The sequence below is a fragment of the Crassostrea angulata genome, chromosome 3 (assembly GCF_025612915.1).
Source record: "Crassostrea angulata isolate pt1a10 chromosome 3, ASM2561291v2, whole genome shotgun sequence".
Taxonomy (NCBI): Eukaryota; Metazoa; Mollusca; class Bivalvia; order Ostreida; family Ostreidae; genus Magallana; species Magallana angulata.
Window position 1 is genome coordinate 56,299,138 of NC_069113.1, and position 25,135 is coordinate 56,324,272.

At 35.4% G+C, this 25,135-nt stretch overlaps 1 protein-coding gene across 21 annotated transcripts in view; it reads left to right on the plus strand.

Moving 5' to 3' along the window:
• The window catches only part of LOC128178001 (rho guanine nucleotide exchange factor 28-like), a 70,915-nt gene that overhangs the window by 12,522 nt on the left and 33,258 nt on the right, over positions 1 to 25,135 (plus strand). For 14 of the 21 annotated variants that reach the window (XM_052844953.1, XM_052844959.1, XM_052844961.1 and 11 more), the window contains 11 exons: positions 1,629 to 1,859; positions 3,588 to 3,670; positions 12,331 to 12,412; positions 13,396 to 13,505; positions 16,247 to 16,279; positions 18,403 to 18,605; positions 19,877 to 20,055; positions 20,312 to 20,412; positions 21,358 to 21,505; positions 23,382 to 23,444; positions 23,986 to 24,019. In XM_052844953.1, coding sequence (XP_052700913.1) covers positions 1,629 to 1,859; positions 3,588 to 3,670; positions 12,331 to 12,412; positions 13,396 to 13,505; positions 16,247 to 16,279; positions 18,403 to 18,605; positions 19,877 to 20,055; positions 20,312 to 20,412; positions 21,358 to 21,505; positions 23,382 to 23,444; positions 23,986 to 24,019 — 1,267 coding nt within the window. Of the gene's footprint in view, positions 1 to 1,628; positions 1,860 to 3,587; positions 3,671 to 12,330; positions 12,413 to 13,395; positions 13,506 to 16,246; positions 16,280 to 18,402; positions 18,606 to 19,876; positions 20,056 to 20,311; positions 20,413 to 21,357; positions 21,506 to 23,381; positions 23,445 to 23,985; positions 24,020 to 24,602; positions 24,621 to 25,135 lie in introns of all 21 variants that reach the window. The other 7 variants (XM_052844958.1, XM_052844970.1, XM_052844963.1 and 4 more) reach the window with 4 other exon arrangements.

Here is a 25,135-nt window from a genome sequence, read left to right on the forward strand (position 1 = left end):
AGGGATAGTATAATCAACAAAAAAAATGGGGTAATAAGAGTATTATTTGAATTCAGAATTGTTTTGATTCTTGGAATTTAGGGCTTTTAAGAAAATTGCCCTAAGTTTGATTATTCATAAGGAAAATTCATGTTAGTTGACTAAGTTAGTTAAAACTAACACATCAAACAATAAAAATTCATGTTACTTGTCTAAGTTAGTCTAACTAAGTGCAATTTTCTTAAAGGCCCCATATTCCAAGAATCAAAATAATTCCAAATTCAAATAATACTTTGTTGACCGTAGAATTAATTTCTCTGAACTAAGGAGTGGGGAAAAATTCTACTAAATGGGGCAGAACAAATTATCCAAACTAAGGAGTGGAAAAAAGAGGGTAGGTTGGAGATAGTGTAATCACAGAATATTTAGGCGAAAATAAATTCTCCCAACTAAGAGGCAGAGAACAAACAGGGTTAAGTTAGCAATAGTATGATCATGTAAGAGATGGGGCAGAATTAATTCTCCAAACTAGGAGACAGAGATCGAAGAGGGTAAGTTAGGGATAGTATAATCACCAAATAAATGGGGCAGAATTAATTTTCCAAACCTAGGGGTGAAGAATGAGGAGGGTTAGATAGTATACAGCAGCAGAAGTAAAATCAACAGCTCCTGTTGCGTGCGGAACCGCCCCGAATTCAAAGAAAAATTCGGGAATTATTTTGGCTCAGCCATGTTTTGACGTGAACCTTCAGTGAAATACTGTTATGACACCAATAAGGTGGGTAAGTTTAAACAGGACAAGTGAAAATAAATCCACAGATGAATGGGCAGAAATAGAGCAGATAAGAAGAGAAAAGATCAGTTGATGTAGAATCACCAGCTCATGAAGCAAAAAGTTAAAATGGGGCAATCAAAATAACATCCTCAAATAAAAGGGGTGGGAAAAGGGTAGCTGGAATATAGCGCAGTGCAGCAGAATCACTATAAAGGGGCAGAGAATGAAAGAGGATAAATTAAAACAGCAAACAAAATAAATTTCCAAATAAAAGGGGCAAAAATTAGGTTGGTAGGTTAAATATGTAAGAAGCAGAATGAAAAATCCACAAATTAAATAGTCAGCTTAAGAAACAATTTGATACTATTAATACAACGCAATTCTTAATGATGATAATAAAAAATAAGAGGGGTTAAACTTGTGTATCAAGTGGTTTTGAGAAATAAATAAGGATCTGTGATTGATTTGAGCTAGTTTAATTTAATTTATTCTGGATGAAATTTAAGGAGACCTTGAATATTTTGCCGTGTCTTAGTACATCTTGTTAAGTTATTGTAATTAGATAGAGTCCTTCATTAATGCATGAGGGAACTTGAGCTGTTAAAAAAGTCGATTTGTATTGAAAAAATCTCAAATGGCAGTAGAATCTATTGATGATTGGATTATCACGCGTAATGAGCAGTCAGGTCTCTTTTATGACCAGGGTTATTGATTCCTGTTAGCCTAAACAAGACTTCACGGTAAAAAATGACCAGACTATACTCCTGCGGCTTTGTCCATTTGGATTCTTTGGGCATATCCTGTTTGTGTCCTTAATTCTACAGTCTATAATATATAATGGAATGATCAAATTTTTACGTTGACTTCTTCACAGAGACCACATCTATGTATGATGGAGAGACAGACAGTGAGAACAAGTTACAGGCCATCATAGACAAGACCAGAAGTCTGCAGGACGCCATCAAAAATGTCACCACCGACGACCTCAACATATCCGAGGACGACCTTGAATCACCTGGACACTCCGCCGAGGATTTATCCGATGTGATGTCGGATAAAGATGGAAATCCAGAACATGTAGATACTATGGATCAAGATGTCTATGGTAGGTTCCTCGATTTACCATTCTGTACCAAATATACTGAATCTTTGAGTATAAGTACTAATATCTTTAGCAAGGTTTTGATAAAAAGCAGATTTAAAAGAAAGAAAATGTAAACTTTATTGCTTTTTTATGGCGAAGAGAAATTATAAAGATAGACTTCTTTGATGATTTTATTTTATTTCCTTTCTTACTGACATCTATTGTCAGATTTAAACTATTAAAAAATTACATTTGAAAGTTACCATATTACTTTTTGGTGAAATTTAACTCTCATACATCTATTAAGACTGCAGAATTCTCTCCCATAACCTCTAGATCAGCTTAAATGATCTACCACCTATGCTTTTTATAAATATAATAAACTGAAAAGGTTCAGTAAGGTTAATTTATTGTTGCAAATCAGAGTAGTCTGCTCTTGTCAACAGAGTACAATACACTCACATCCCCTCCCCCTGGAGATACACTATTTCTAAAATTCACTTTCACCAAAATTCTTTTTACGTCATTTTTTACCCATGGGTTAAATATACTGTAGAGTGTAGATTCCTGATTAATTCGAGGAACAAATATTTCTGTAAAACCTGGGAGAAGCATCATTAGGGAATTTTAAAATCTTGCTTTTATATTTCTGACAATTGAAATCTGTAAAGAATTATGGCTAAAATCTTGGTGCTTGCAATTTTATAATCTTACTAAATGACTTGAAACAGCAGATTGGGGAATTGAGTAATTTTCTAAAATAAGGAATTTTCAGTGATCCTCCCATCAGAGCAAAGAGAAGAATACACTCTAGTATTCCTCCCATCCTTCTCTCCCTACCTTGTCTCCAACCAATAAACAATGGCTCACAAATTACATTGCCAAATTTAGCTCACTGTGATAATGGCTCCAAGTAGAAAAGTTTGAATGAAGCACAAGAAAACATGACCATCCTGTCAAATGTTGTAGAAGACATTGTGTTTATTATAAGCAGTTGATTTTCTTTGGATTACTTTAACCCAAACAGAGTTTTCTCTGAAGCCAGTCAGCATGAATGAGATTGTGTTTATGTTGTAACAGAAGAGAAAGAGAGATGGAGAGTTATAATTAAATACATGGCCTGTTTACGATATATATTCACTCCCCACAATGCATATGCAGGAAGGAAACTTGTTCTAAGATTTGAAGAAGAAAAAAATGGTATCACTGATGTTTTATTTGTTTTACTTTGATGAGCCAAAATAGTATCATTCAAAAAGTTATAAAATGGAGCAACATAAACCAAGTCAAAAAATTGAGATCTGTACCTAATTATCATTATCAATTGATTATGAAAAATAACTGCTTACAATTTAAAGTTGTGATTGAAATTCATCTATGTAAACAGTCTGTTTTTATACACAAAGAAAGATTCCAAGTAGACTTAAATTTCTGTCCTGAAGTTCAGAAGAAAGAGCGTATGGTGTGATTTTTGCACCTCGCTAAGACGCTTTGGGTTATCCCCAGTGAATCAGCTGGAAGTGTGCTTTCTCAGAGCTGCAGAGAAAGTAATTCAAAAGAGAGAAGGGTGAAGAGAGAAACGGAAACGCTGCAAAACTTTCGCTGGATAGCAAGTCCTGGCAACATACTCCTTGGCCCCAAATTAAGATTTATTTCGCGGGAAGTTTTTTTTTCCCTATGGAGTGTTTTGGTCAAAGTTTTGGATATTTGGTGACAGATGATATACTGTTGAACTTTGCATTGTTACAGAGAGAACCATAACTGCTGTTCAAGGACTTAACGAAGATTTATTTAATCTACGGGATATCCATCGCAACAAACTACTGACACAGGTAAGAACCATTTTATAGGACCAAGGACTCAGAAAAAAAGTAGAGCATATCTGAGTTTCAGTATTTTTAGAAGATTTTTTAATTGACCTTTTCTCAACAATACAAGCTTGAGATTGAAATTATGTTTATTTGTTTGTTTGGTTTTTTTTTTGGTTAAAAAAGTTCTTTCTTAGTTTCTTGGAAAATTTGAAATAAAGGGAAGAAAAACAGTGAAATGTTTTGTGCTGTTGGTTTGATAAAAAAAAAACCCTTCTTTAATCTCCAAATTTAGTAATAATTATTGGATAAATTGTATTTTAAAAATTTTTAATCCATTTTCTTCATAAATTTTCACCATCAAATCTTAAACAAGATATTTCTTATTTCATTATTAAATCCAAGACAGAGAGAGAAATAAGAGATGGGGAGAGAATAGCAAAGACAGGGAGAGAAATAAGAGATGGGGAGAGAAATCAAAGACAGGGAGAGAAATAAGAGATGGGGAGAGAATAGCAGAGTACATTAGTTATCAATACCAAATGGAAAGATAATTTAAATGCAGCAAGAGGAAATAAAAGACATGTGATTGCTGATGTTAGATGGCAGGATCTAGAGTGCACAGCCTCACTAATCTCCTGGAGTGTGGTTTGTGATAGGAAAATGATGCTGAGCTCCAAGATAACGCTAAGGAAGAAAGACTCAATATAAGAGCTGTAGCTATTTCAATTTAATTGATAGAGTATGTTGCATAACAGCACTGGAAAGTTTGATTTGCTCAGATAAATGGGCAGAGGATTAGGTGTTGTCTGATCCGTGCACCAGCTCAGAGCCGTGCAGCAGGTGCCCCCTGTATCTCTGTTAGAGATATTAATATCTGGGTTTGATATGGAGCTGAAAGAAGGGTGTGTATAAGTTATCATAGCTGACTTTCACCCACTTGTCAGGTCTGTGTGTGTGTTAGTGTGTGGGAGGGAGGATTGCAGTTAGTTTGTTTTCTTAGCTCAGTCAGTGTTTATGATATCAGTACACAATAATAAAACCATTTCCTGATTTTATCAGGACCTGGTTGAGGCAACCTATAAATACTTGTAGACATTTTTTTAGAACTATAGTTATTTTTAAGCTTTATTTTTTCCCTTTGAATGGAGGAAGACCTGGTGCTATAAGAAAAGGGGTTGTACCAGTTATAATGAAGCCCCTTCGTTGTTGATTACTCTTCAGTTTCCTCAGCAGATGCTAAATCTCCAGACCATGGCCAGGTGCTTTGTGGCATTCTCCAAATTTTCTAAAACCTACTCAGGTTTGCTTCCACACAAATTATTTTTGGAATGTATCCTTGTCTTTAGGTTCCTCTGTCCTGAGAATTATCAGTTATCTTGACTAAGTCAAAATTGGGGTCTGGTGAAGATCATGATAAAAAACAGTAAATTTCCATTTCACGATTTCTTGTCAAATTGGCTGGGGTTTTTCTTTAGTAATATGAACAGAAGATAAGCGGAAGTAAAAAAAACAAAAAAAACCTCTCTAATCTCAAATATTGACTAGTTTCAGTTTATGACTAGTACTTTATGATATGAGCTTGCTATACTAGTCCTTTATAATATGAGCTTGCTATACCAGTCCTTTATGATATGAGCTATTTGTCTTTGGACTTGTTTGTAATGTACTGGTGATGACCGTGATTTCACCAGTTTTCATCGAATATCAATTTTCGTGGATTTTGTTGTTGAATTAATCCATCATGTTTAAAGTTCATTTCATGCATTATCTATTAAAAATATGAATTATAAGAATTATTAGACACAAATTTATGTATTCATTAAAACTGTAATTTTCACTAAATCCACAAAAGCCGATGATAATGAATATCTAATGCAACCCAAGTATTGAGTAGTTCACCGGTCACTATTAAGTAGTTTTCAATGTTATGTTTAATGATAAGATTGCCATTCAGTGACTTTTGAATAGTCATGAATGACTATTAAGCATAATCCATGTTATGTCTATTGAGCGGTTTTCAAGAGATAATGAGTACTTTATCATTCAGTGACCATGGAGTACTTTATCATACAATCAAGAACTCATCATTCAGTAATTATTAAGTACTTAATATTCAGAGACTATTTATTATTTATCACGCAGTGAATAATAAATAGTTTTATCATGCAGTGAATATTGAATAGCTTTATCATGTAGTGACTATTGAGTAACTTAATTATGCAGTGACTATTGAGTAACTTTATTATGTAGTGACTATTTAGTAGTTTTATCATGTAGTGACTATTGAGTAGTTTTATCATGCAGTGACTATTGAGTAACTTTATTACGCAGTGACTATTGAGTAGTTTTATCATGCAGTGAATATTGAGTAACTTTATTATGCAGTGAATATTGAGTAGTTTTATAATGTAGTGACTATTGCGTAGTTTTATCATGCAGTGACTATTGAGTAACTTTATTATGCAGTGAATATTGAGTAACTTTATCATGCAGTGAATATTGAGTAGTTTTATAATGTAGTGACTATTGCATAGTTTTATCATGCAGTGACTATTGAGTAACTTTATTATGCAGTGACTATTGTGTAGTTTTATAATGCAGTGAATATTGAGTAGTTTTATAATGTAGTGACTATTGCGTAGTTTTATCATGCAGTGACTATTGAGTAACTTTATTATGCAGTGACTATTGAGTAACTTTATTATGTAGTGACTATTGAGTAGTTTTATAATGTAGTGACTATTGAGTAGCTTTATCACGCAGTGACTATTGAGTAGTTTTATCGTGTAGTGTCTTTTGATTAGTTTTATCATCCAGTGACTATTGAGTAGTTTTAACTATTGAGTAGTTTTATCATGCAGTGACTATTGAGTAGTTTTATCGTGTAGTGACTTTTGAGTAGTTTTATCATCCAGTGACTATTGAGTAGTTTTATCATCCAGTGATAATTCCAATGAGTGGTTTACTATACAGTGCATATTGACCATGAGTAGTTGACCAGAGGCTATTGAATCCATGAGCTGGTTTTATTGAATTTCTTATCAGCCCTGGAGATCTTTAAAGTTAGACCATTACCTTTGACTTGTTAGAACTGAAAGTGACAGATGTTGATTTGTAAATACTTGTTTACCATACAGTAAAGACTGGATATAGGGGACATGTAATGTACTTGTATGTAATTTCAAGAGTCTTGGTAACTGCGAGATTCTGCTTGATTACACAGTGTGACTATGTGCTTTATTGATTAACTACTGACAACTGAATATTTTATTTGTGACTACCCTCTTAACTAGTGTGAGGTTTGACTGAGTTTGGATCTACTTGTTTGAAAATTGTTCAGACTTTGTGGTTAATAGGTTACCAGCTTGTGACTATTGAGTATTTTATGTGTTACTATGTTCACCATCAAGAGTCTTATACATGTATATTGTGAGATTTAATTGAGCTTCAGTTTAGTTTGTCCTTACTGTGAGGTTAACTGTTTGACTAGTAACTATAAAAGTAACTATTGATACCTAGTTTCGTCTTTGAGATTTGACTGAGGTTCAGTTTAATTTGCCCTTACTGCATGGTTCACTTGGTATGAAGTCATCACAAGCCATGACATCATCTCTCAGTGTCCAGATGAAGCTGATACTGTAGCTGTGTCACACTTGGACAGATATCTATCCCTAGCAACACATAGAAGGTAATATATTGTCAGCCCTCCATCCAAAAACTTGCTGGATATTGCCAAGATAAGGATCTAAACAGAGAAATCTCAAGTCTCCACATCATCGTAGTACTTGCATGAAACACATACCCCCAATGATCTCATTCTTGTAGGAGGTTCATGCACAATTCACTTTCAATTTAAATCTTATAAATGAAGGTGCTTACTCTGGTCTCATCTCTTGGCTTGATTGATGTAGACAGTAAGCTGTGACAGACATCTATCTGGGTACTCTGTTGTACTTGGTCTCCTGACTGAATTCATGTCGATCTGTTGGGTGATGGTGCACACCTTCCCTGTAGGAGAATAGGGTTAACACACTGAAGCTCTGCCTTTGTGTCGTTCTTGAGTGAGATAGGTATCAGCTATGAGTGGCTGACGATGTGTCATTGTGTACACAGACTTGTGAAGGACAGAGATGATCCATTGCTTTGTAATGAGCTGAGTGGGGGAACATCAGTTCTGCTGCTTCTACGGTGAGAATTATGGTCAGCTTTATGTACTGTGATGTATACAGACTGAGGAAGGAGGTCGAACATAGTGGTAAGTTCTTGAGTAGAACCTTGCTTCTTGGTTCCTAAACATGTTGCAGCTCAGATGGCAGTCACACAGTGCAAGTATTAGTGCGATTTTTATGTGACTTCTGTGGATTACTGAGTAGTTGAATGATGCTGATCAGTAAGGTGGTCACACTTCACAATTTTATATTCCAATTTCAATTGATTTAGACAAAAGCCTTTATTTTGCATTTCTTCCTTGCAAATTAAAATGTGGGACACCATAGAATTTCTATTTTTTCATAATTATTGACTTGAAGGTTCACATAGTATGATTCTAGACTAGTTGAAAGCAATTCCAATGGAGTAACTTGGTGTGATGAACAGGTGTACCATTAGTGTATTTCTGTGTCCGTCAATGTCTTTTGCTTTGCATGCTGATATCTGAATGGTGACTGGGTACCCTTCATTGAAACCTACTTGTTAGAGGGAAATATTTAACTCAGACAATCATTTTAGCATTATTTGGCAATGTTGAGTATGATTGATGATTGATATAGTTCCGTAACAGTCTTTGGTTGGAGAAACAATCTTGTAATGTATCTTAGATACAGTAAGATGTCATTATGTTGACTAAGTCAGTCTTTTTTATGGGAAAACTATACATAACGCCCCTCAGATTCATCGATTTTCAGTAAGTCACTGGGCCTAGTTAGATAAAACTATAGAAAATCAAATAATCCTACAGGAGATTTGATAAATTGAAGAAAAGGCTAATGTTACTGCTGCCCATGCTTTGTTTACAGGCTAATGTTACTGCTGCCCATGCTTTGTTTACAGGCTAATGTTACTGCTGCCCATGCTTTGTTTACAGGCTAATGTTACTGCTGCCCATGCTTTGTTTACAGGCTAATGTTACTGCTGCCCATGCTTTGTTTACAGGCTAATGTTACTGCTGCCCATGCTTTGTTTACAGGCTAATGTTACTGCTGCCCATGCTTTGTTTACAGAAAGGCTAACGTTACTGCTGCCCATGCTTTGTTTACAGAAAGGCTAATGTTACTGCTGCCCATGCTTTGTTTACAGAAAGGCTAATGTTACTGCTGCCCATGCTTTGTTTACAGGCTAATGTTACTGCTGCCCATGCTTTGTTTACAGGCTAATGTTACTGCTGCCCATGCTTTGTTTACAGGCTAATGTTACTGCTGCCCATGCTTTGTTTACAGAAAGGCTAACGTTACTGCTGCCCATGCTTTGTTTACAGAAAGGCTAATGTTACTGCTGCCCATGCTTTGTTTACAGAAAGGCTAATGTTACTGCTGCCCATGCTTTGTTTACAGAAAGACATGATTACACTTTTACAAAATTTACATAGCTGCAAAATTGAATCATGTGATTGTGGTGTTTTCCATGTGAAACTGTGATTAACTACCTATGTACATGTATAAACTGTGATTAACTACATGTGTACATGTATAAACACCAGTGGCCCTTTTCACAATAAAACGTACGACTAAAGACAATATTTTCCATTTCTTCAAAAAGTATCTACGCTGTAAAATATCACAAAAACTCTTATTTTACTTTTACTTTAGACAATATTGTAAATAATATTTTAGAAATAAATGAATATCTCTATTAAAGGAAAACTTTTGTGCAATTTTTATCTTAGTCGTAAGATTTTTTGTGAAAAGGGCCACTTGTTTGATTTCTGGTTTATTTCTATACCAAGCCTGGTCCGAGGGAAAGAAAAGGACATCAGTTTATCCATATTAGTAATGACAGTAAATCAATTTAAGAACAAGGATGGTAGGTGTATTTCCAGTAATTAAGAAATGTGACCAATAGATTTGTTACTTGTCACATTGACACCACAATCTTATTAGCATTTATATGCCTCCCACACAGAAGAGCTGTTAAGGGACACAACTCTTGTGACAGCTCAGTTTGTAGAAGTTGTTAACTTCTTGCCTTGTGCATTTCTCCAGCCACTACCCTGTCACTTACACTCTAAGATTCTTTCAATAAAACACAATAAATTGTTTCTTAGTATTGTAAAGACATCTTTGCCCATCCTTCCTGAAGCTAATAAGACAGAGACTATGGGATTTCACAGGGAGATTTCCTAATAATACAGACACAATTTTGGTTACATTGATTTCTAGAGTTTAAAAAAAATTCTAGTGGTTGAAACTTTTGTATTGGTGAACTGATCTGATGATGATAGAATTTGGGGTTAATTAACTAAATGTGTAGTTTTACTCTGCCTCCAAGAGATTAATGACAGACAGGATGTCAAGGTTAAGGTCAAGGTTAAATGTGAGAATTCACAGAAGTACAAGGTCACTGTCCTTGGCCCATCCCTGAATGTGTTAATGTACTCTTCGTTCTGCCAACCAGGTTTTTAAAATTGAAAAAAAAATCTGATTTGTTGTTGATTACTCTGTTGCATACTATCTTCTTGTTCTCTTTCTTTATTAAGGTGGAATAACACACCTGGAAAAAGTCACTCAAATTAACTGTAAATTATTTGATTATGAAAGATATAATGATAAATAAACTATACATATGTCAAATAAGCGAAAAATTTGCAAATTTGGGATAAAAATGAATATCTAATAAAATCAATTCAGTAAGTAACAACAAAAGCCCCTGCTGGATTCGAACTTGGTATGTGCGGATCACAAGTCCGACACTTTATCCACTCGGCTATGAGATAAGTTATAATATGTTGCCGTCGATAAAATCCACTTAATAAAACAAAATGTAGTTATGATCAGAGGTCAGTCATTTTTTGACGATGTGTTGTGCAGATTGGTTGTGGCCATTTTTAGACTGTATTGATCTCCTTTAGCAGAAGAGCTCTGTATAGAGATATAGGAAAATATTCAAATTTAAATGATAAAATCTATGGATTGTTTCTTCACTAAATAATAGTTGATTGCTTAGCAGATCATATCATCAAGTTTAAGGCAGATCTGATGGTATTTTTTTGACTTCCTAGACTCCATAAAGGACAGTGTTTCATTTCACAGAGTTTGGGCAATATCAATATTGGAATATTTGCAGAAGTTAAGTATTGAGGCACAGAGAAGGTGTTGCATTGAGGTACAAGAGAGGGTTACAACCTGTGCTATTTTTTTTATGCTGCAGTCTGGGCAGATTGACAATCAGTGGTAGTTGAGTGCCAGTGATTGATGGCTGGGGTGATTAGGAGAGAGAGGGGGGAAGAACAGGAAAAAATCTCTCTACTTCCAATTCTCCTAGACCTGTCTGTATAGGAGCCGAAGAGTGGGGGATAGACAGAAAGATGCCAGCTCCAAGAACCCTCCGCAAAACTAGAGAGGAAATTAATTGTTTATCCATACATCACTTTTACTGCCTGTGTGCTGTTTGATGTGATGAGGAAGCCCTCTGCCCCCTGTACACTGGCTCAGATCTCCGGGACCCCATGGTGCTCCAAGGAACACACATCACAGACACAGTCAGTGCCAGGCGTGTTATGTGCACTGTATCTCTGTCAGGGTCTTCTTCTTCACCTCTCTCTGATGAAAGTTTATCATCCAGCCATTATGATTGTAGCAGGTGCCTTTCGCTAGTGCAAGTTCTATCAACAACTTTCCCAAAATGAATAGTTAATTTCTGTTCTTATCTTTGGATCCTTACTTTTTTTTCAAGTCAGATATATATCCAATTTCAATTTGCAAGGCATTTTTTTTAAACAAAATTATTTTCTCTGCAGTGCTTGCATTGGACTGAGTTAGTGCTCCCTGTAGCTAGGTTCCACAGTGTTCCGAGGTTCATCAGTTGTTTGAGTTATTTATTACCTGCTGACAACCAATCAGTCGATCTAGTCAGTTGTCAGTGCTCAAATCTGGGAGGCCTGCCAACAGATAGGGGGTAGGAATAGACACAGAGAGGCCACTGTATTCCACGGGTTCAAGGGCATTTTATTGAAGGTCATGGTCATGCTTACATCGTGTTTTACATTTACTAAAGCATAACTTATGAGTTTTATCTCACAAACTTTTTGTGATAAAAAATACTGATTATGAGTGAGGATGATGATGATGATGATGATGATGATGAGAGAGAGAGAGAGAGTGAGATTTGCAATGCATTGAATAGCTGATACGGCTAAGAAGTCCCAGAGGACCTCAACTTTTGTAGATTACAGTATCCACAAGTACTTTTGGAAGTTTTTATGTGCTGTTTCTTCAATTGATATTCATTGTTTGTCGTTCTTATCAAATGGAAGCAGTGAGGGGACCTTCCAATCATAGCTAGAACTGGGTCAGGTCAGCATCACTTTATAATTGAACCAGTGATTTCCAAGTCTTATTTGGTTGGAGGTCTGATTGCAGTCAAAGATTGCATTTTCTTATATGTATATTGTACACTGAATGTAGAGGTTGTTTCCGTAAAGAACATCTTTGTGGCTATAGTTAACAGCTGTGGGTTTTTCTTTCCAGGATCTATTAGCCAGGCACAGTAACTCCTGTCCTTCGTTGGAAAACGAAGGTCGATTTTCACCACTGCCGGTCGTTCAACAAAGTATGTATAAAATTTTGATGAGTCAAGTTACTGTTTACAGGAATTTTTTCGCCTTGTTTTATTTCTGCCTTCCTACACTTCAAAACAGTTTCACCCCATTCAATGAATTCCCCCCAACACAGTTAAAAATAAATACTCTTTCTAGTTAACTAACACAGTAATTTAAGATTTATTTTGAATTTGCCTGGTCTTAAATTCACCTGCTGACAACATGGGCGAAAGGGGCAAAAATAAGATGAGGGCAAATGTTTTCCATGATAGTATTCATAATCTGATTAACAATGATTAACAATAAATACTTTAACCAGTTGAAATACTGTAGATCCCTTATTTTACGCAAGTACTTAATTCAGCAACTCGACCATTTTGCTTCAAATCGCTAGTAAGAATATAAAATTGTGAACGTCAAATTTTTATCCTAGTTTCATTTTCTTTACATCTGTTTAAAAAGAAGTAAGATTTTTAAAAAATCTGCTAGGTGTGCTTTGCACATTTTTAAGCAGATATAATTCCTTGTGTTTAATTAGAAATCTACAGTATACAATGTATGAATATAAACCAAAAATGTCTTGAGAATTGCTATTATGATAACCAAATTTGTACTATAAAACTGACCTTCCCCCCCCCCAAAAAAACCCAGCTAAGGAATGGGATTAAAATGAAGGGGAAAAAAGAGTCAAAGAAGATTGTATCATTGGAAATTTGGGTTTTAGAAAGAAAACTAATGCAAGGAAAATAATTTAGAAGATAAAGTGGGATTTATGGATAATTGATTGGATCTACAAGTTCAACAGGGAGGAAAATTGAAACTCTCTTGATAGATGGTAAAGCTTGGACCTGAGAAGTTATCATCAGAGGGCAGTCAATTTATAGTTACAGACAGGGGGAAATCAATTTCTGACAAAATAAGAGCCCAACAAAACCTTATCTAACTTCGTGTTATCTTGGGGTTTACTGATGTGTTTTGTTGACTTTTGTTTCAGCTGAGCGACACAACTCCATGCTGAATTTGGCCAAGGATGACGTGGAACCCAATGATTCCCAATACACCTCACAAATCCCCCTGGATTCCAATGACACAGCTAATGTACAGGTAAGTTAATAATGATACACCTCACTTATACCCCTCGATCTTATGCTGAGGTAAACCTCATGTTGATTGCCAATATACCTCACATATCCCCTTGATCTTATGCTGAGGTAAACCTCAAGTTGATCGCCAATACACCAGTCACATATCCCCCTGGATTTTGTGCTAAGATAAACCTCAAGTTGATTGCCAATACACCTCAAATATCCCCTTGATCTTATGCTGAGGTAAACCTCAAGTTGATCGCCAATACACCAGTCACATATCCCCCTGGATCTTATGCTAAGATAAACCTCAGGTTGATTGCCAATACACCTCAAATATCCCCTTGATCTTGTGCTAAGATAAACCTCAAGTTGATTGCCAATACACCTCACATATCCCCCTGGATCTTGTGCTAAGATAAACCTCAAGTTGATTGCCAATACACCTCACATATCCTTCTGGACCTTATGCTAAGGTAAAACTTCAAGTTGATTGCCAAAATACATCATGTATTCCTCTTGATCTTATGCTAAAGTAAACTTCAGGTGATTGCCAAAAAACCTTGAGTATTCCTTTGGATCTTATGCTTAAGTAAACCTCAAGTTGATTGCCAATACACCTCATGTACTCCTTTGGATCTTATGCTAAGGTAAACCTCAGTTGATTGCTAATACACCTCGTGTATTCCTCTAGATCTTATGCTTAAGTAAACCTCAGGTGATTGTCAATACACCTCTCGTATTCCTCTGGATCTTATGCTTAAGTAAACCTCAAGTTGATTGCCAATACACCTCACGGATCCCCCGGATCTTGCGCTGAGGTAAACCTTAGGTTAATTGCTAATACACCTCAAATATCCCCCTGGTTCTAATGACACAGCTAATGTTCAGGTAAACTTCAGGTGTACTGTAGTCAGGCCAAAAAAATAAGATTTAGACGTACCAGCTGTCTGTCCATTCTTTTCAAGAATCTGAAATAAAATTAGATAGAATTGATGTAGCAGCTCCTTACTGACAAGGGATACATCATAAAGACGAGGAATTGGAAATTGTGATGCTGTTTACGTAAATCAGGAAATCTTATTGCAATCCGCCTGACACTGTTTATTAGGAGTAAACCTGTCAATCAATAACTTGTTTACCTAGAAGAATTCAGAATGATAGTTGACCATGCAAGGCATCATTCTTGCATTAGACTGAAACAACATATTCTTGACAGCCAATGATTCAATAATGAAGTCCCATGCTGTGTTACTTTTTTTTTATTACATTCATGTTATCCCTTTCTGCTTGTTTCTTCTGATTCAGAAGATGAATCTGAAAATAGATTCAACAGTATCACGCCACATTCCCATTTTTATGCCCCTGATGGTTGGTGCATATAGCATTATTTTTTACCATTCATCATTATTTCATTCTATTTATTTACTTGTTTAAGGTGTGCTTGTTGATAAATGCAGCTAATGATATCTTACATCTGTTTATATTGGTGACTGAAAAAGGTTTCAGTTTCAAATTGATAAACTTATTTTCACCAGAGATTTGGATATATATATTTAATGTTTCCAGGAATGCTTCTAGGTTATAATCTGATATCTGTTTTAAAAAACAAGTTAAATCCTTTCTGAGCCATGAAGATGCATAGTACCCAATATGAGACAGATGGGCTGAGACAATGTAGATCAAGTGCATTTCTATGAGTGTAACACACAACATCAGGTGACCATAGCGAGGCTTGAACTAGCAACCTTTGGGTTACTGGCCTAACACCTGTGACCACTGAGCCATATGCTTCACGATTCGAATTTTTGGTGTCTCATGTAAAATTGTGGATGGTTGTGTGTCACATTAAGACAGACACACAATCTGTCACTATTAGATGTGACCTGAAGAAGTCCTTTTGAGCTACATTGGGCACAGTGTGTCTTTAACCATTTGATAGCCTATCATGCAACATTGAGACATAGTTATCTCATGAAGATGTGCTGTTCTGCTACATTTCAAAACACATCTGTTAGATGTGCTAGTTGATTTTGCTGTATTACTAGACACATAGTCTCACTCTGGCTGATAGATGTGCTATTGTGCTACATCATAAGATATGTTCTGTACCAGTCCGTTAGATGTGCTATAATTGTGCTACATTATAAGACATGTTCTGTACCTGGCCATAAGATGTGCTATTGTGCTACATCATAAGACATGTTCTGTACCTGGCCATTAGATGTGCTATAATTGTGCTACATTATAAGACATGTTCTGTACCTGGCCGTTAGATGTGCTATAATTGTGTTACATTATAAGACATGTTCTGTAACTGGCCATTAGATGTGCTATAATTGTGCTACATTATAAGACATGTTCTGTACCTGGCCGTTAGATGTGCTATAATTGTGCTACATTATAAGACATGTTGTGTACCTGTCCGTTCGATGTGCTATAATTGTGCTACATTATAAGACATGTTCTGTACCTGGCCGTTAGATGTGCTATAATTGTGCTACATTATAAGAGGCGGTCTGTCTGGCCGTTAGATGCCAGTATTGATTGCTCCTTTGATATCTATGTCTGCCGATGTAACAGTGGTGTTATTTGGTGGTAACTTCCTGCATTGTGACCTATATCTCAGGTAAGTTTCAGCTCTTTTCTTTATGTCCCACCCCTACCCCTACCCAATGACCCCACCCATCTATGTGCCCCAGATGTTGTGTTCTATTCATATATCAATTCAGTTTCATGTGACGTTTTCTTCTTCTTCAGCAACATACAAATAATGTGCAGTGTGATGTAAAGGTATTTAAAACTCCTACATCATGTACACGAGATGTTTCTTGAATCTTCACGTTTTCATTTAACAGCAAAGCACTATTATGCAGAGAACTTGCAATAGTTAATCAGTGCACAAATATATAACTCTTTGTAATCCTTGATATGCTTAAGGTGGCTCTATACACCACTTTTTGATGACGCAGTACGCAAAAAAGTAAATCTGGAAACATGCATTTCCGGTACTGGCTGATTTAAACTGAGGTGAATTGTATGGGAACCGCTATTTTGAAAAATTTGTTAAATGGATAGATTTAATTTGATAATTGGAAAATTCATTACTTACAAGTAATGTGGTATGTGACACCTTCACGTTGTGTGGTATTATTTATCGAAATAAACAATAAAATCAAGTATAAATTTAAAGAGTTTCTTTAGCATCATAGATATGTTACACCGTAGCGCAGTGGATTAGTGGGTTCCCTACAAACCAGTAGGTCATGAGTTCGATTCCCGTTGAGAACAAATTTTTTTTTAACTTTACAAAAATTTCTAAAACGTATTTTTTGGTTGAATACCGTGAAAGAAAATTCTAAACAGGTGAAAAATTTCAATTATAATATACTTTAATGCACATTAATATCGACACCTAACGGGGATGAGAGGGTTGCTTTGAATTTCTCTCAGGTTGGGATACATAAATCCTATTAGCCTAGTCAATGTTCCCCTTTATTTATTTGACTTAGTTTTGCACTAAAGCGAATATATTCACTTATACAGGGCAAAGTCTATAATGAAATATGCATCCATGTATTTATCATTCCAACATTATATTTAAGAAATTTTCTTCAACTCAGAAATGAAAAGTCCCCAAGGTGTTTGGGCCTTCGGAATTAGGAACGATAACCCTTACATGAGGAACTTTCATACCAAATAAAATTTAAAATATTTTTTGTGTTTATTTGCAATTGTTTTCTTTCAATTTTTTATTTCACATTTATTAAAATACATTTTCTTATAACATCAATCAACTTTTTCAGATGATTTGTCAACAGAGTAAGAAAATATGAAAAAATATGTTTTGGGGAAATACTAAAAAAAATTGCAATAATAACATTTTTGAATGTTAAGAAGTGTTATATTTTTTTTATGTGTCCGAAGGAAATATCCATCATATGACAAAATAATTTCTCTCAATTTGTTGATAGCTGTCTTTTTAAAAAATATTTTACGAAAACACGAAAAAACATTAAAAAATTCTTTAAAAATACCTATAGTATCCCTATCGTCATTTTAATATTTGATAAGTATATGTTTTGTGGTCTTCTATTGAAAATTGGAATAAACTGTGGGTGTATAGAGCCACCTTAAAAGTATATTAATTTTTTTTTTTAAACAAGACTTTATAATGTATATAACAGTAGATATGTTAGTTTTGAGTGTAACAGTAGTGCTGGGATGTGGCTGTATCATTGCATTGATGGTCGGAGTGTCACATCTGGTGACTTCACACATTTATTGCTGTGATCTCACGGGCGTCAAACATTTACTGGGGATCGTATTTCTGTGTTTCGATATCTGTTTGTTACTAGTCATTGTAAGCTTCTCTTCTAACCATTAAACTTCTTTACATGCAGCCATAGGAGAGTGCTGTCAAAGTAATTTACCCAAAATCTAAGGAGAGGGTAAAATGAGTAAACATAGAAGATGTGTTGTGTACACTTAAGGTTGTAAGGGATAATTTTGTGTTGTTTATCTTCAAAGAAGCAGCCTCATTCGCTGTCCTTGAGACTCAACCACCAAGGTTTGTTTTGAGTCAAATGTGAGTTTATTTGTCTTGTAGTGTAATGATTTACAGACGGTGATCCAAACTAGTGAATAGGGTGACGAACTTTATCTACAGAAGAATAAAGTGTGCTTATTGTTAGATAATGCAAAAAAGAGTATGGATGTTGACCTCCACATTTGTTAAAAAAGTCTGTTTAATTCTATGTGAGAGCTAGAGGGTGGAAAAGTTGTGTTTGTTGTAGATTTATATGTTGTTGAAAGGTTTATATGATGATTAGAAGTCAGTGATATCCCTTGTTGTGTTGTAGATTTGTGTTCATGGTTTACACAACAATTAAAAGTGGGTTACATCTTCGTTGTAGATTTATGTGAATGGTCGGACAGTTGATCGGACGGACGGTCAGGACGACCATCTAGACTCCAGCCTCAACAACTTCCTGAAGGACTACTATGGAGGCAACACCCCTGGGGTGAGGCGGAGAAGCTGGGGGCCCAATCTGATGACCCAGAATGCAATAGGTCACAGAATCGGCAAAAATATAAACCCTGTATTATCTGGTAAAAGGTAAGTTTGTGTGAATGACAATAGATCATACACAGAAAAAGCAAGTTGGGATGTTTCGTAAGTTGTGTATGGATGCATTTCCTGCAGCTAAGCCCACACAAATGGAAATCTATTATACAATTTGTATTTATTGGTTGGAGTCTCCATAAAAATCTGCTCACAATGATAACGTACATGTTAGTTGGAGTCTTCGTAAAAATTTGATTGATTTTATATAATTATGAAACAGATACGGTCTTCTTTGCTTTTGGAATTTTATAATACATTATCTTCTATATGACCAGGCATTATGACATCAATTATTCACTTTTCAGTAGCAAGCAATTATTTAATTTTTTCCTGTCATTTTCTCTTCTTACTGATTTATGTCAAACTTTGACTAGGTAATCACCTATACTTGGTGTAATTTGATCACACTGAAGATGGCAGGGTTTGTAGAAGAGTTCTAGACCAGAGGTGTGAATCAATCAATAGACAAAGATCAATTATTCAGGTCACCTTTATCCATTCCTATCTACTGCCTTATTGGGCAATGAGGGAAACAAATGGCTCCATCTCGGACATTTATCCGAGTGCAGTATGGGCTATACTTCACCTGTCTGATTGAATTGTTAAGTCAGGACAGTCATTCATTGGATTCAAATTGGTCAGTTACTTAGGACAGTTACTAATGCATTCTTTCATCTATATCAAATCGTTGTATTCTGGTACAAGTATCATATTCTTTTGATAGTGATACTTTTCTTGGTTTATACATGTATATATTTTTGAGATTTGAATCAAATCTAGGACAATACATAATTACATCTAATTGGTGAGTGAGAAATTCACATTTCCTCAGTTAGTGAGATAATCTCAGCATATCACTGAGTGAGATAATCTCAGCATATCACTGAGTGAGATATCAGCATCTCAATGAGTGAGATAATCTCAGCATATCACTGAGTGAGATAATCTCAGCATATCACTGAGTGAGATAATCTCAGCATATCACTGAGTGAGATATTATCAGCATCTCAATGAGTGAGATAATCTCAGCATCTCACTTATTGATATATTATCAGCTTTCTGAGAGTTGGATAATCTAGTAGGCCTATCTCACTTAGATATATTTGCAGCATCTCATTTAGTAAGCTATTCTCATTGTCTCAAAGCATTCTTAACATCTCCGTGAAAGAGATATTTTTAAATGATGCATATAAAACCATAAGCTCATTCCGGTTTTAAATCTATCATCTTTTATGAATTAGTTTATGGATACTTATTTGCAGCTGTAGCTTGAACAGTTTGGATGGTAATGACTCGGACAATGAGATGTCCAATGATGACGCAGAGGCTGAGCAAACCCCGGCTTCCCCCACTGACGGGTCACATGATCAAGTGGTCCCCCCTGTAGCCATGGAGGGAATCGTGGTGACCCCACCCACCTCCTCCCACACACAAAAATATAGTAAGACTGGCTATATATAGTAACTGTGATGAATTGTTGGTAATCTTGGGTTACAAAAAATTAAATGTGAAAATTATTAATAAGTTGATGTCACATTTTTATGATTTGCTTTGAATTCTTAGCTTTTAACAGAAATCACATGTTCTGTAAACGTTTTTCAATTAATGTTATACATTAGTCTTATGAGAAGATGAAATTCCACTGAATTAGCAATATGTAAGATGTTGATGATAAGCGTGATTTGTTACTTTTACAGATCAGAAAGTTGATGAGGCCCACATAGCTAACCAGGGTCAAACTTTGACCAAAACACTTCATAGCAACAATAAAGAACTCATTACCCCCAGACAACCCATGGTGAGTCAGGCTAGCCATCAGAAGTATACTCTAGAAGTATACACAGGCCAGATATTATGCTTTGTAGAATAATTTTCTTTGAGTAAAAAAAGATACATTAACTGAAAACCAACTTTTATTCTAGTGTGAGAATTTTTTGCTAGGTTCGCTAGAGGTTCGCTAGAGCTTCGTTGTCGCGATTATTTCTAGCTACAAACAAATCCTCGTTATATGATTATAAACAACACAGGTGTGGTCATGAAACTAAAATGAGTGGCTGGGAACCAGTTCATCTCAAGTAAATCGCGAAATAAATTTGACGAAAATAAAATGTAGTTTGCAGTATATTGAAATTTTTTTTAAAATACAAAATGTATTAATATAATATATACTGTAAAACTCACTTATAGCTGTCTTAGGGACCAATGAATTTACTTTGTTATATCCATAATTCGTTGTATTGGTTTAACAAATTCATAATAATAACTATAGCGAATTCACTATATACATTTTTCTTTCACCGGACTATAATTTTTGCAAATTGAGGCTTAGAATAAAAATACATTTCTTTGATACCTTTTAATAATAGGATTGTGAGTTGAAACATTTATAAGAAAACAAATTCATTCAAAATATTATGTAAAATAGTAGAGCATATTTTTGTTGTACATTTGTTACAAAAGTGTTAAATTTCGTTATAATTCATCTCTACAGGATGCAAAATCATTTCGCTGTATCCGTAAATTTGTTGTATCGTAATTTGTTATAAATTCATAAGATTTGCAAAGATTTGTTAAGAATTTTACCGGGGACTCAAACAACTTCACTATATCTGAGAATTCGCTATACCCATGTTTGCACAGAACGAGTTTTACTGTAGAGTATTTTATATTTGATACTAAACGTACCAATATCTTTAATCCATGTGTTTGGATGATACAGATTATTATTTGTATTGAATTTCAGAAATCCCTGTCCCAGGACGGAGAGACGACGATGTCGGGTCAGAGCGGTGACTCGACTGATGATGACCTGACCTCTAACCTTAATGTTCCACATTCCACGATGACTAAGTCTCTGTCAACACCCTCCATCCCTGCAGCAGTTTCACCCAGTAAGTCTGTGTGTACAATAAATCTATTGAATCCCTAGGCAGTTTCACCCAGTAAGTCTGTGTGTACAATAAATCTATTGAATCCCTAGGCAGTTTCACCCAGTAAGTCTGTGTGTACAATAAATCTATTGAATCCCCTTGGCAGTTTCACCCAGTAAGTCTGTGTGTAGAATAAATCTATTGAATCCCTAGGCAGTTTCACCCAGTAAGTCTGTGTGTACAATAAATCTATTGAATCCCTAGGCAGTTTCACCCAGTAAGTCTGTGTGTACAATAAATCTATTGAATCCCTAGGCAGTTTCACCCAGTAAGTCTGTGTGTACAATAAATCTATTGAATCCCTAGGCAGTTTCACCCAGTAAGTCTGTGTGTACAATAAATCTATTGAATCCCTAGGCAGTTTCACCCAGTAAGTCTGTGTGTAGAATAAATCTATTGAATCCCTAGGCAGTTTCACCCAGTAAGTCTGTGTGTACAATAAATCTATTGAATCCCTAGGCAGTTTCACCCAGTAAGTCTGTGTGTACAATAAATCTATTGAATCCCCTTGGCAGTTTCACCCAGTAAGTCTGTGTGTACAATAAATCTATTGAATCCCTAGGCAGTTTCACCCAGTAAGTCTGTGTGTACAATAAATCTATTGAATCCCTAGGCAGTTTCACCCAGTAAGTCTGTGTGTACAATAAATCTATTGAATCCCTAGGCAGTTTCACCCAGTAAGTCTGTGTGTACAATAAATCTATTGAATCCCCTTGGCAGTTTCACCCAGTAAGTCTGTGTGTACAATAAATCTATTGAATCCCCTTGGCAGTTTCACCCAGTAAGTCTGTGTGTAGAATAAATCTATTGAATCTCCACAGCAGTTTCACCCAGTAGGTCTGGTGAACAATAAATCTATTGAATCCCTTTGGCAGTTTCACCCAGTAAGTCTGTGTGTACAATAAATCTATTGAATCCCCTTGGCAGTTTCACCCAGCAAGTCTGTATACATATAGTATCAATATATACAGGGTAATATTTGCCCTCTTTTTTTTGCTCCTTTCGCCTCATTCTCACTAGGCAAATTTAGAACTTCGGGAATTAGTCTCAAAAATTATCTTTCTTAAAACTCAGCTGCGTCTGGTGAATTCAAGACGGGGCGATACTGTTTGCAAGGGAAGAAAGGCAAAAATTACATGGGGCGAAAATAATCCTGTGTACAGTATTGACAAATAAAACCTTCCACAGTTTCATCCAGTAAAGCATCAGTGTATTGACACATAAACCAAATCTATATAGTCTTTGTAGCAATTTCCATACGAAGGTTTCTGACCACCCCTTAACCCCAATTGGGGACCAATGTCAGTAGATTTTTAGGATACCATCTTTCTCCCCTAACTTCACTGTATTGTGAGAAACCAATGTTTAAAGGTTTAATTGGCACCCCTTATCCAAGCTCCGCATTCTTAAAGGATGATTTATTATAAAAGATTGTCTTGAAGAAATGACGTCCTCATAAACTTGATTCTTTCAGACATTTCAGAAAAATGTGCCGCGTTTATAAATAATTACAGAATTGACAGTAACAAATGTGTTCAATCACATTCATGCTATATTTCTGTCTCTCTTTGAAACTTCCAGGGCATCTAAAAGTCACCATTGATTTCTTCCCCTTTCTGTATGCTAATATTCAGGCATAGAAAAATGTATAATCTGACTTTGACAGAAGTTGGTAACTGTCTATCAAATGAAAGACTGAATTATTGCCTCGTCATCTAGGTTATTTAAGTTGATGTCTGTGAATGACAAATTTCAAAAAACTAATCCCAGAACAGACAAACAAATTAGCTGATTCTTGGACTAAAGCAGTGCGCTTTCTGATATTCCATGCAATCAGATTGGTGGAGTAGGGTTCTTGATGCAGGGAGGCATATCTTTGACTTTGAAGACCCAGAACCAAGTATGACCAGCAGAGTTTCTTTCTGTTTCTTTGTTTTATATTTTATTTCAATCATTGTTTCCCCCTGGGGCAGGCTCTCATTAAAGATAGGACTATTTGGTTGTTATGGTTCTCTGCATTTTGACGTCACATCACTGTTTCAGTTCAGGCTTCAAATTCTTGGGGTTTTTTCTAGACGATTTAAGTTTTTCTTTTTATCAGTTGTCTTTCATTCTTGTATTTTTTCTTTATTACACATTTCCTTTCTCTCTCTCCCTTCACTCCTCCCCTCCCCCTCCCATCACCTTTTTAACATCAGCAAGGTATAAGGATGCTCATGCATGCATGGTTCTGAGGTTAAAATTCATACTTTCATTTCTTGAGTACACCTATCATAGAAACTATTTTTAAGGTGTTAAGGATTTTCAATATGCAGAACTGGAAAAAATATGTTGGGATTCAGTTGTAGAATATAATTGTTATATGTCATTGAAAATCTTTTTTAAGCTCCTTGACTAAAGTATTGTAAAACTATCAAAATGTTTAAAATTCCTTTTTTCAGCTGAGAAAAAGTCATTTCAGAAGGAATCTAAGCAGTAAGTATAATTTTTTTCTCTATAATTAGACTACCTCATTTCTTTTATATCATGTTGATGTTTAATTCATACTCAGGAGTGCATTTTCTACCTTCATGATTTATGTAATGAATTTATCAGTGGTTTAAATTCTTCAGTACTTAAATGAATTTATCATTTGTTTAAATTCTTCAGTACTTATCTGACTGATAAAAATATTATTTTTTGACCAAGATGTTAATTAGGTTCAGAATATACCTTGTATGAATTCACTAACAACGTTACTTAGTTCTTTATTACCATGATTTAGTTTAGTTTTTACTTCGTTTAATTAATAAACAAGAAGATACAACAACTTAAATCAACATAACCAATTTATTTGTTATAGTAGTATTAGTATTAGAACTAACATCTCTTGAGTTTCTTTGTTAAATTTGTTACATGTTTCTCAGTATAAATTGTTTCATAGTTAAATTCTAATTAAATATCTGGGGATAAGTCCTCGGGTAAAGCCTCGTGGAATTTCCCATGTTTCCTGGCTCTGTACAGAGAGAGTTGTAATCATTTGATTCTAAATTGATTCCTGTTTTTCCTTGCTGTCCAGACGGACTAAACTTTTCCGGTATGTGTAGCTACGAGTTTGTGAGGCGTGTAATGATGGGCTGTCAATGAATGCATCGTACTGTTGTAGGGTTACACACCTCTCGCTGTAGAACCTCTCGCTTGATTTTTAAAAAGGGGGAGGGGGGATATGTCTGCAAAAATCTGAATTTTCAAGGATCCAATCTGAAGTAAATGTACTGCTCTATTGAACAATTTCATATTAAGTGTGTGGAAATATGACATGTTAGTGTAACTGTTTGATGAATGTCATTTCCAGAATTATCTACTGATCCAAACTTTGACAAGCTACCGGGATATCAATAAGCGATGCAAAAAGCATGCAGTAATATGAATAAGCTAATACATGTATAATACATGTAGTAAGAATGTTAAGAGATGTCATATTTTTTCTCTGAAGTAACAGGTGTGGTACCTGATAGTCTCAGTGCAGGGGGATGTTGGAGGGAGGGGGGGGGGGGGTGATTATATCAGTTATAGAGAGGTCTACAGTCCCTGTAACCCGCATGTAGCTGA